General features: G+C 30.0%; 1 protein-coding gene across 1 annotated transcript in view; it reads left to right on the top strand.

Annotated features, from left to right (window-relative positions):
- The window catches only part of LOC146993036 (uncharacterized), a 133,241-nt gene that overhangs the window by 106,087 nt on the left and 13,569 nt on the right, over window positions 1–13,585 (top strand). The window contains exons 15-16 of the mRNA XM_085807664.1: window positions 8,019–8,237; window positions 10,942–11,037. Coding sequence (XP_085663790.1) covers window positions 8,019–8,237; window positions 10,942–11,037 — 315 coding nt within the window. The remainder of the gene's footprint in view (window positions 1–8,018; window positions 8,238–10,941; window positions 11,038–13,585) is intronic.

Genomic DNA, 13,585 nt, shown 5'->3' on the forward strand with positions numbered 1-13,585 from the left:
GTGCAGTATCTCCACTGGAATCTTGCCCACTTGCTATTATATGGAAATTCAAAATACCCAGACTGATCACAGCCATGCTTTTCTGTATACTTTATACCTGGATGTCTTTCAAGATGGTTCTCCCCACTTTTAGGTTTGTTTTTTTAAGCAGGCTTTTAAAGTAAATGATTATGAAGCAGAACATTGTGTCTGTCCTCCTTCATCCTGTGGCATGAACAATTAAACTATTATTGGCATGAACAATTAAATCTGAGACTATTTGGTGTTTTAACTTTGTGCTTTAAATTTACCTCTTATGCTCTCGAAGTTAAATGCTGCTTTACGGGAGCTTCCACTCTAGTGTGTCAAAAAAAAAAAGTTACCTAATATTAATAAAGATGTTCTCCTATATCAGAGTAATCAGGAAAGAGGCCAATACAAATTTATTTGACTACATGAAAGAGGCAATTCTTTGTAATTCAATTTGATTTTGCTTATGCTATTACACTTTGGTATTTTAATGACATGTATTTTAAATTATTTCATGTTTTAGAATTTTACACTTGACATTTAATATCATCAGGTATCGGCAACTTCATCTGAGTACTGATCATTTCATCAGTTTTGGTTGTTATGCAGCTCATGTGGTTTTAACCATGTCTGTCTATTTGTATATCTATCCTGTTTCTATCTATCAGCTGTGTTTCAAGTGCCTTACATGTAGTTCGGCGCGTATAACGTTTAAGGTTTTGTGCCAGAATACCCCCACATCCATCTCTCCATTCATCCTCTCCCCCAAACCTAAATTTAAAAATGTTTGTAATTGGTTTTTAAGTTACAGTAATATTAATAATTTATTCTTGAGATAGTCCCTGAAAATTTTTAATTTTCATTTTCTCTTTTATACAAATTAACAAATCATATTATTAACTAATTCTCTAAAGCAGCAGATGTTATTCCATTCCTTTAAACAAAAACCCATAGCATTTTAAAACAGTGTTTAACTTGTGTGTAAGCAAGTAACTTGTTAAAGTTTTTTCTCTGCAATTATGTCGCCAATTATGTCGCTTTTGCCATTGATATTTAAAACCACGACCACTATATTTGTATAGAGATGTTTTTCAAGAAGAAGACAAACCTGTTTTTTTGCTAGAAATCAGTACATATCTGTCTTTAACTTTTAGATAATTGCTTAATTTTTTTTCAGGTCCTCGGAGAGTAAAGGAGGATCTGCTGAAGGTGTGTATAATTATGATAATCCTTTTTAAGACATTATCCATTTAATTTTTTGTGGATGTTAACATCTGAGAGCAGTGGTCTCAAATATAAGTTGAACTTTTGCCTGATGCATGAAACCAGCTTATTCCAAATAATTCTAATTATGTTGAATTAATGACTGACTAACTTATGGTAAAAATAAACAGCTTACAAAATATTTCCAAGTGGCCAAAACTTGAGGACTAATAATGACTACTTATTCCTCTTTCTTTTATTTATTAAGCTTTGCTTCTGCGTATACAGAAAAAATACATATATCTATACATCAGTAAGTAAATTTCCTTATTTTGGGCTACTGATTTGAGCTGCAACACCTAATGTAACCGTCAGTCGATCTCATTCTTTTCTTATTAAATTTCAACTGCTCAGAAAAAATGTTCACATATCAAATGCTCAAACAAAATGATTATTCTTATCACAGTAATTAACAATTGAGTGATAGGTATGAATAAATTTTAGATCTGTAGCTTGAAATCTTTGGAAAAATCTCAATTTAGTCAGATCTGTAGCTTGAAATCTTTGGAAAAATCTACTTCCGTTTATGAATATTTTTGAGTGATTCTCATGTTCGTTTTGAAGGGTTAGCAAAATGATGTAAAAGTGGACTATGAATAATGTTTATTAAATTGCTGAGAATATATTCCCAAGCCATGTGAAACAGCGAGCCGGCAGGCCACCAGTTTGAGACAGCTGCCTTGGAAAACTTTTCTTTTTGTTAATATACTTCATGTTAAAGATTATCAAAATGAGATGTTTTATTTTTTGTATTTAAGCTTCCACACTAGACAGCCACATGAAAAGCTCAGGACATGCCACATTATTTATGATATTGTTATGAATTAATGAGCTATAAAGCAGTTGATGCAATTGTTAAGAATATTGTTTCTTTCATTTTTTAATGTAAATGATTTAAATAAAATATGTTAAATTAATGTATTCTCATTTAAATGAATCAGATTAAAACATTAAATACTTTTATAGAATTATATAACTTATTTTTTATCACTCTTTAAATCGATAGAAAATAAATAATATTTCTCTAAATGAATATTAATCTAATTTCCTATGAAATGTTCTTTTATTCCACCTGGGCACTGTCTGGTGACAATCTGAACTGATAAACTGTATTAAATTTAAAATGATCCCTTTTGAGTTAAGATCTGAACCACTTCAATTCTTATCTTTCTCGTTCAGTGTTTCTTTATTTAATAAAACTGGCATCAATATAAAGAAAATGCTTTGTATGTACTTTACTCAATTGATAAGGGGATAGGCAATTTAAATAGACAGATAGCTGCTGGTTAAATATATTTATGAATGCTAGAACTTAATAAAAATGTAAGAAAGGATAAATTTATAGGAAACACAACTATTATAAAAAATTCATTTTTACACATGTCTTTCAGACAAAAAAGAGATGTGCATTGAGGAATTTTGTAAGACTTTTAATAAAGATTGTAGATATTTTCAGTTTTTGGGAACACTAAATTGATTTCATGATAGATGAGGTTATGGGAAATTTTCCCTATAGAATGTACAATAGCTAAAGTTATCCTGATTATGTTGTACGGGATCCAAATCTGAACACCATTCCATGTGCTCTTTTATTTCCTCCTCCTATGTTTAAGTTCATGAACTAGGCCATTTTGATGTATAAAAACCGTGGAATCGCGAGTGGCAGCAATACAAGGCATTACCAAGATTTTTAGAATTTGTACATTTGAGCCATCAGGAGATATCCATTCTGAATGATGTAGAAGTCAGTACATCCATATACGCTGAAACAAACCCGTTATTTTCAGCAAAACAAGCCCTTTTTTAAATTGTGTCGCACTAAATTGTATTGAGTGTCGCATTTTGTTTTTGTTCATGAATTAGCTGTCTCTGACCAAATCTGGATTCCTTCAGGTAAAAAGCTTGGTTGGACATTTTGTCCAATTGCAGCTTTCTTAAGTCCAGTTTCTTCAAGCCTGGCCTACACCTGGAAATACATTTGTAAATTCTTTGTGTAAACTTCTTGTAATAGCCAATGGAAGCTTTTTTTGCTGTTGCGTGACATTTTGTCAACTCTTCAGTGGGGCCATTATTAGGAAGGTCATTCTTTGAAGAGGTAACTTGTGAAAGACATTGACCAAAATCTGTTGGTACCAAATTAGGTGGCCGCATCTTAGGTCACTCGAATGTTGGATGCTAATATCTGTTGATGTCTGGCTTTCCATCTTGCTGTGGCTCATCATACGATGCTTTAATGCGAAATCCTTTTGACTTGAGGCTATGATCTGAAGTGGATGGAAAACTGCTGTCACTACAAAAAATAATACATGTATACAGGTTTAAAAGAAACACTCATTTTAGGAGACTTTCATCTCACATTAAAAAAGTGTCTTCATTGTAAAAATTGTATTTGCATTTTAAACTGCTTTCTATGCCTGCTTCTTCATTATCCAGACTAATGCATTTTATTTCAAAGCAGTTCAGTAAACACCACTTTAGTAAACTGGTTTGAAATAAAATATATTTTGAAACGTCCTTTTTTGTGTTGGGCAGCATCTGTACTGTATAAAGTTTTTAGTTTTTGTTACCCATAAGCTCTATTTGCATTGAGTAATGCTGCGCGTCTGTGTTAGAGATTATATAAACTGAATGTAAAAATAACTTATACAGCATTCTAATTGAGATTTTATCCTTTTCAGGTGTTGGAGAAAGCCTTCAAAATGAGGGATGAGTTTGATGAAATCCTGAGAAAGGAAACTAATGCCCTGCTCGATGCAGGTAATTAATAGTTAATTTTTTTGGCATATGCGGTAATTTAATGTTTTATATAGTGTCATTTTCTTCCTTTTTAACTCAATATTTAGTGCATTGTTTTCTATCTGGCATCTTGAATGCATTTCAATATGCATTTTTGTTGATCATGTTTTCATACAGAAAAACTGATGATACAGATAAAGTATTGGCAATTTGAAATCAATTTCTGTTTCGATTTGTTTATAATTTTTGTTTTATTTATTTATTTATTTATTTAAATGAAGTGCCTTTCCCAAGAATCCATTTCTTTGTTAGATTCCTATAGTTAATGCTAATTTTTTGTTGAATATGCATTTTTGTTAATCACGCACGCTACATGCAGAAAAGATTGATTTTTTTTTTTTTTTAAAGGACTGGGACCCTATTCTCAGGATAGAAGACTAGAAGCAGTGGATGAGGTAAAATTTTGTTCAATTAATACTTCTCTAAAGCATATATTTAAAAAATCCATGAGTTTTCAGTTATTTTAAACATTCAAAGTATATTTTAATTGCTGCAGCTGTATTTTTCACAAGTATTGTATTTAGGAAATCCTTAGTAGATGTATTATTCATTTTAGTATAGAGATTCAGACTAAAAAAAGTTTCTATTTTTATAAAACAGGAATATTAGTAGTTCTTGAACACCATAATACTACCTAAGCAGTTTCTTTTTTCAAATTTTAAAGAAAATTTAGGTTACACTTTTCATGGTTTTAAGTAGACATCAGTGCTTAGTTGTAATTTCCCAGCTGAAGTTAAGTCTCATTTATTGGGAGCATAATTTTGTTATGTTAATGTTTGAATAATGTAACATTCTATTTGGGTCATTTAAAACACTTTAATGGGAATTACGTATATCTGTGACAAACAGACAAACAGTTGTGCAAGTAAAGTTGTACCAGAGAAGGAATTTTGCTCGATTTATCATATGGATTTATGATGCAATTTGCACATATGTGTTATCAGTTTTGATTGAATTTTTACAACAAAATCTTGGCTTATGTGCAGGTTGGCTTATATTTGGAAATGTTTGGTAATGTGTTAAATGATTGCTATTGTATTTTTCTTGCACTTTTTTCAGTGTTGCAATAATAACAATTCTATTTTCTGTTGTCATTTATTTGAATCTAGTAAATATTTCATACATCAGATCATCTATGTTTCGTAATTTTATTTCTTGTATTATTGTCAAGGAATTGTATTGCCAAAATATGTCTGGTTGTAATGAAAGTTTTCCCATCAGAAAATGTTAGTAATAAAGTTAGGGGAAAAAAAAAGCATGATAGCAGTGTCTTTAGTGCGAGTAGTAATCACCACCTAATTCCATAATTTTATGCCAATGTTTTGGTAGTTTTTCAAAACCTTTGGCCTGGAAACTTGGTGGCCGTGAGCTCCCCCCCCCAATAAAAAACTTCATTTTGGACATCGTGTGCAGAATGGAAGATAGCATCAACAAGATGTAGCTGCAGTTGTAAAAAAAGGTAGAGTTCCAGAGAACTTCGAGAATTCACACCCAGCTAAACTGTACTGTTTCACAATTTATATTGGTTTTTACTTGATGTCAGCACCTCATATAAAAACTCCCATATTGCTTTCTCAGGGTTTTTGATATTTGATTGTAAATGCAAAGAAAATTTGTAATATGTGCACTAATTATACAAAGTTTCTAAATATCTTTGTTACTTTTACAGAGCGCCCCATTGCCTCCTCCAACACCTTCTGCTTTCCGAACTGAGGTAAGTTTCATGCATCTTCATATATCTATAAGCAGAATAATTAAATATCTGTCAATTCAGATTTTGAATGATTCATGCTTTAACTAAAGCTTCCTTGAGATTTGATTTAGTTATTGGCATTAGCTTTTATTAGACATCAGTCCTAAATTTTAGTTTCCCAGTTAAAGTTAAGTCATTCTTTTTGGAAGCACTATTTATGCTAGTGTTTATGTAATGTAAAATAAAGTAATGTAAATAATAGCCTAAGAATAAAATGTAAAATAAAATAATATCCTAAGAATTTCCTCTAAAGATGTGTAAAAAGTGAATCCATAGGACTTATCATGTCAAGAAAATATCTTACACTATTGTAAACTTTCCAGAAACTTGGAAAATGATTTAAACTTTGTTCCATGTTCTAACTGGAGTCTAAGCCCTATCTGAGACTTGATGTAAGTAATGACTGACATAATCGTTCGTGGTGTCTTTCTCTTCCTCTACAGCTCTACTATCTAAACATGGGAAAGATTAAACACAATGAAATTTAAGAAGGATCAAAATGCTTCCCAAAATTTGAGGAAAAAAAAAAAAAAAATGTAATAAAAATTTTGAAATAAATTTCATTTACTTTTGAATAGAATATCAATATAGCAACATGTGCTTAGTTACACATAGGGTATCCAATTTTGTATTCAATCTGAAAATTTAGGTGATAAATTTCAGAATTATCATAATCAGTTCTATTTAATTCATAATCTTGGGGTCTTAAGTTCGTTGTAATGTAGAATAAATAGTATAATGAAATCTGACAACCGCAGCTTGCCATAAATGCACACAAAGCTGTTAAAATCGAAAAATTTACAACCAGCAACTCATTATGATAGTTCCATTTCAAATACCTTATACGTTTTGTGATTTAGAGATGTTTTTCATGCCATTGTTTTAGGGAAAAAATTCCAGATGAGTGTTTTTATGATCAGCAGGAGTTGCCATTATCACATGAAAATAACTTTATTTAGAATTTGAGAGAAAATATATTTAATAAAAATTTTGAAATAAATTTCATTTACTTATGAATAGAATCTCAATATAACAACATTGACGTAAATGACACATAGGGTATCATTTTTGTGTGGAATCTGAAATTTTAGCAGATAAACTTCAAAAGTAATAAATGTATACTCAATTTTATTTAATTCATAATTTTGGGGTCTTAAGTTCTTTGTAATATAGTATAGTAGGATTATTTCAAATTTATAAATTTTTGTTCCAGTGCCTGCCCGTAACAGGGTCAATATTGAAATCGCAGCGTCCTGGAATTGAGATGTTTCCGTAAAACAAATTTAGTTTAATTTTATGTTTTTCATATTTTCAATTTTTAATGAAGATATTTCGAGTTTTTATATATTTTCACCTTGCCTCAAAGTGAGAACTGAATGAGAAATATATCTCAAATTCAAGTAAATAAGTTTAAATAAAATGCAGCCAAAAATGTCTATACACCATACAAGAAAGTCGGGGTGTCCACGCCAGACATTTTTTTGGAAGTTTTCCTAAATAGGAATCTATGAAAGGGCAAAGAACTGTATAAAACATATGCAAATCCTTAAGAAGAAATTATTTTTCCACAATATTTATTCTGCTTATATTTCTTACATTGTAAAAGTTTCTATATATTGAACACAACATATTTTGAAAAATAATGCTGACTATATGAAACTAAATCTTTAGAATTTCCATCATATGTTAAATATACATATCTTGAAGATTATGCAATCATGTTTTGAACTGCAGTTAGGTTTTCTTTAACTGCAATTAAAAACTGCAGAATCCTATGTGGTTGGAATTTTCAAAATGTTGCTTTAATAGATTCTAATAGTTTATCAATATTTATTTAAAATTATGAATTCACTTGTTTTATTTAGTATTGTGATTCAGAGATGTGTTTTGCATGCCATTCTTTTAGTAAAAGAAACTCCGTTTTTGAAATGGGAATACAAATGTGTGATTTTATGATTTGTGGGCTGTTACCATTATAACATCAAAATGCTTTTCTAAAATTTGAGAGAAAGTAAATTTAATAAAATTTTGAAATTTCTTTTACTTTCGAATAGAATCTCAATATAGCAGCATAAATATAAATGACATGTTATAATCTAAAGGTTTAGATATGTGATTGTGAAGGTAAAAAAATATTTGTAATATGAGTACTAACTATTCTAATAGTTATTTCTTAATACATTTGTTACTTTTATAGGGCAGCAAAAAGAAGAGCAGAATGATTTGCTCCAAATCAAGCTCCTCCTCATCCCCTGGTCCAGCAAGCATAACTGGCACCCAAGGCATACCTTTTCGGCACCCACCTCAACAAAGTGAGGTGATGCGATTCTTGTTTGGGGACCATTTGGCGTCTCTCTGCGAGCAGTGCCCTCCTTCTCCCCCCCTCGCTATGCCACTGCCAGCATTCCCGCTCCAAGTAAGTTTTCTGCATCTTCATATATATTTTTAACTAGAAGTAACTGTTGGTTTTAATCTGGTAGCACAATAGTTCTATTTCAGACACCTTTATAAAAGATTTTATTTCCAATTTAAAAACTTTGCTACAGCGATTCATCACGGCAATAATGAGGTCGCAGGGCCCAGTGATCAGGGCACAAGGTCAGGTCCCTGGGACGAAGACATAATTAATTTAAGACAAATTTAATTAAATTAAATTTTATATTTTTATGTAATTTAATTTGTTTCATATTTTGCAATTTTTAATGAAGGTATTTTGAGTTTTTATGTATTTTTGCATTGCCGCAAAGTGAGAACTGAATTAATTGAATGAGAAATATATCTCAAATTGAAGGAATTAAGTTTAAATGAAATGTAGCAAAAAATGTGTATACTTTAATATGCTATACAAGAAAGTTGTGGTGTCCACATCAGAATTTTTATGAGGATTTTCCTTAAATAGAAAAGGAAAAAAAATGTATAGAATGTTATATTTTGTAATTTATAATGTTTTACATTTAAAAATTCCAAAACATGAATATTTGGGTCAAAATATTTTTGTAACCGGAAGTATGTATATCTATGGTAAACAGACAAACAGTTGTGCAGGGAAGGAATTTTGCTGGATTTGTCATGTAACTTGATTTATGATGGAATTTGCACATATATGTCTTCAGGTTTGATTGTGTTACTGTTTTGGGGGCAGAACTCGGTTTTGGAAAATGACAATGTAGACGTGCGTTTTGATGATCTGCAGGAGTTGCCATTTTGACATGAAAATTCTTTGTTTAGAATTTGAGAGAAAGTATATTTAATAAAAATTTTGAAATAAATTTCATTTACTTTTGAATAGAATCTCAATATAACAACATTGGCATAAATGACACATATGGTATCATTTTCGTGTAGAATCTGAAATTTTAGCAAATAAATTTCAAAAGTAATAAATGTATAGTCGATTCTATTTAATTCATAATTTTAGGGTCTTAAGTTCTTCATAACATAGGATAGTAGGATTATTTCTAATTTATAAATTTTTGTTCCAGTGCCGGCCCATAACACGGTCAATATTGAAATCGCAGGGTACTGGGACGGGCACGTTTCAGTAAAAAAAATTTAGTTTAATTTTATGTTTATTCACATTTTTAAATTTTTAATGAAGGTATGAGTTTTTATTATGTATTTCTGCCTTGCCATGAAGTGAGAACTGAATGAATGAGAAATATATCCGAAATTCCAGGAAATAAGTGTGAATTGAGATACAGCAAAAATTATCTATTATTTAATACCCCATACAAGAAAGTCATATTTTGTTCACATCAGATTTTTTTAAAATAAGGAATGCAAAATTTTTTCTAAATAAAAATGGAAAGAAATGTATAAAATGTTACATTTTGAAATGTGTCTGTTTGTAATGAAAGTTTTCCATCAAAAATTTCTTAAATTCTAGTCCAAACACATACCAACTTCAATTTGAATTTCCTGTGTAGAATGGAAGATAGCACCAGCTAAATGTAGCTTCAGTTATAAAAAATCTGATGTTTACACCACATGACTTCCTTGCACGGAATATTAAATTATACATCTTTCTTCTTGCATTTCATTTAAACCTACTGGATTGAATTAAATCTACTTTGTCCACAGCGCGTAAACCATGATAGAATAAATGCACTCTTTAAAATTCACTATATTTGTTTACCATAGCGACACTCTGGTGCTGGGTTCACTCGACAGAGTTACATTTTGTCCATATTATAACTTAGAACGCATATAAATTTATATCATTTGAAGAATTATCTAATTGTTGTCGCATGTTCTATTCAAATACTGTAATAAATCTAACATGATGTATAAAAGATATTAAGCAAACAAAACAAAAAAGAAAGTTTTTCACAGATGATTCAGTATTTCTCATTCAGTTAATTCAGTTCTTACTTCTTGACAAGGCAAAAATACATAACAATTAAAAATATCTATATTATAAATTACGAAATAAATCTGAAACTCTTATTTCCTCGAATAAATTCCAGAAAGGATTAAACATGATTTAATTCGCAATAATAAAAGAAGGCGTTATCTTTGTTGTTGCGAAGCTTAGTTTCTGTAGATTGGCAACAAATCCGCAATTTTGCCAGTTTTGAAGTGTAAACAAACATGTCCGCCATCGCAAAATTCATTAGGCTTAGCTGCACTTAAACAACTTTTAAATTGTTGCTAACTCCACAAATATTGCATGCAAATTTAAGCCTTAACCGGAAAATAAAAATAACATAATTCTATCATTTTTAAAGCAAAAAATGTACAATTTTCAAACATACAAGAGTAAAGAAACTGACATCACAGAGCCGGGTAGCAGAGTGGATATATATATTAATATATTTATATACGTTTCGAGTGGCCGATCACAACCAAAATACTAGGTGGACATCTACATGTTATAGCAGTCCTATATACAAAATTTCAAAGTTCTGATGCTACTCGTTTGAGTTATGCGAGATACGTATGTACAGATGCCACGAAAAATTCTCTTCAGAATTCATTTTATATCAGTTTTTATAATTTTTTGGGTGGAAAAGAGTCTTATTCTGCCCTTACATACAGTTATCACAAGATGTTTTATACCTGATGGTAAATGTAAGAAATATTTGTAATATGTGCACTAACTAATTTTTTTACTTTTATAGGAGAGAGGACACAAGAGGAGGAGGAGTTCCTCCTCATCCTCATCATCATCATCCACGACCTCCTCCTCGCATTCCCCATCTCCTTGCCCGCGACAAGTAAGTTTTATGCTTCTACATAGACATTTTTTGCAACAGAACTAGAAGTAAATGATAATTCTAACCTGTAGCATGATAGTTCCATTTCAGATATCTTATGCTTTTTATGATTTAGAGATATTTTTTATGCCATTGTTTTAGGAAAAAGAACACTCAGTTTTGAAAAATGGACAATGTAGATATGTGTTTTTATAATCTGCAGGAGTTGCCATTTTGACATAAAAATACTTTGTTTAGAATTTGAGAGAAAATATATTTCATAAAAATTTTGAAATAAATTTCATTTACTTTTGAATAGAGTCTCAGTAGAACAACATTGACGTAAATGACACATAGGGTATCACTTTTGTGTGGAATCTGAAATTTTAGCAAATAAATTTCAAAAGGAATAAATGTATCTCCGATTCCATTTAATTCATAATTTTGGGGTCTTACGTTCTTCATAACATAGGATAGTAAAATTATTTCTAATTTATAAATTTTTGTTCCAGCGCCGGCCTATAACATGGTCAATATTGAAATCGCAGGGTACTGGGACGGGCACGTTTCAGTAAAAAAAATTTAGTTTAATTTTATGTTTTTTCATATTTTTAAATTTTTAATGAAGGTATGAGTTTTTATTATGTATTTCTGCCTTGCCATGAAGAGAGAACTGAATGAATGAGAAATATATCCGAAATTCGAGGAAATAAGTATAAATTGAAATGCGGCAAAAATTATCTATTATTTAATACCCTATACAAGAAAGTCATATTTTGTTCACAGATTGATCAGATTTTTTTTTAACAGAGAATGCATAATTTTCCTAAATAAAAATGCAAAGAAATGTATAAAATGTTATATTTTGAAATGTGTCTGTTTGTAATGAAAGTTTTCCGTCAAAAAACGTTCTTAAATTCGAGTCCAAAAACATATCAAGTTCAATTTGGATTTCCTGTGTAATATGGAAGATAGCACCAGCTAGATGTAGCTGCAGTTATAAAAAATCTGATGTTTACACCAAATGACTTCCTTGCATGGAATATTAAATTATACATCTTTCTTCTTGCATTTCATTTAAATCTACTTTGTCCACAGTGCATAAACCACAATAGAATAAATGCACTCTTTAAAATTCACTATATTTGTTTAGAATAGTGACACTCTGGTGCTGGGTTCACTCGACAGAGTTACATTTTGCCCATATTATAACTCAGAATTCATATAAATTTATATCATTTGAAGAATTATCTAATTGTTGTCTCATGTTCTATACAAATATTGTAATAAATCTAACATGATATATAAAAGAAATTAAGAAAACAAAACAAAAAAGAAACAGTTTTTCACAGACCATTCAGTATTTCTCATTCAATTAATTCAGTTCTCACTTCCCGACAAGGCAGGAATATATAACAACTAAAAATATCTATATTAAAAATTACGAAGTAAATCTGAAACACTTATATCCTCGAATAAATTCCAGAATGGATTAAACATGATTTAATTCGCAATAATAAGAGAATGTATTATCTTTGTTCAAGGTTCGTATGGTCCTTAAGAGTCCTTAAAAGTCCTTAAGTTTTTTGGAACCGATTTTTGATCCTTAAAAGTCCTTAATTTTAGCCCAAATCAGCAGAAGGTCCTTAATTTTAATCATCTGAAATTTTCTGTTTTTACGACTGCCATTTTGAGTGTGAATTAGCATTTTGGAGGAATACTTTTGGCGATTCACTGAGGTATATGGCTATCTTTCAAATTGTTTCATGTGTTATAATTTGTTTCCATTTCTAATATAAATGAAGGGATACTTGAGTTTCTAAGCAAGAAGTGAAACATAAGTATTTCAAAATTCATTTTTTGTAATAGAGCTCTTAAAGAATTTCCACTTTTGAGAATGTGAATTCTTTTATTAAACTTATGAATTTGGCGATTTTAATGTCAGTTTGTATAGAGAAATTTAATTCTGAAATCTGAGAATTTTTCGACGATTTTTTTAAAACATTGATAAATTTCATTAAAATAATGGTAATATATTGGAATTATATTAAAAAAATAACATTAAAATTTTTCTCTGTAATATTATAAAGTTTCATTTTGGCAACTTATTATACAATATTTTGAATCTGAAAAATAAGCAAGGTATAATGCTATAAAGCATAATTTACGAAACAGCTCTTAGCAAAAGCAAAATTTGCTATGTAATTAATTAAAAATGTCGTCTTTTTAATTTTTTCATAGCATTTTCCCCATGTAATTGTATTGGAATATTAAAAATTCTCAGAATATGCATCAGTTTTCTCTATAAAATTAATTTTACACTTTTCCCTCCTTTCTTTTTTTTTTCTTCAAAATATTTCTGGCTTTTTGCTGTTACAGAATTGGGATAATTTATCTTCAGCATTTTTGACATTGCAGCTTGGAAAGTTTAGAAGGATTTGAAGGGAAGATTTATAGACCCATGATTCTAGAAGATTCGAGAAATATGTGATAAAATGAAAAATGTCTCCATAGTAGCAACGCGTAATAGATGAATTTTATAGAAAGTTTTCGAAGAATTTCTTACTTT

This window comes from Stegodyphus dumicola, chromosome X1 (genome assembly GCF_044657685.1).
Source record: "Stegodyphus dumicola isolate Sdum_Otavi_A_Nest chromosome X1, ASM4465768v1".
Classification (NCBI taxonomy): domain Eukaryota; kingdom Metazoa; phylum Arthropoda; class Arachnida; order Araneae; family Eresidae; genus Stegodyphus; species Stegodyphus dumicola.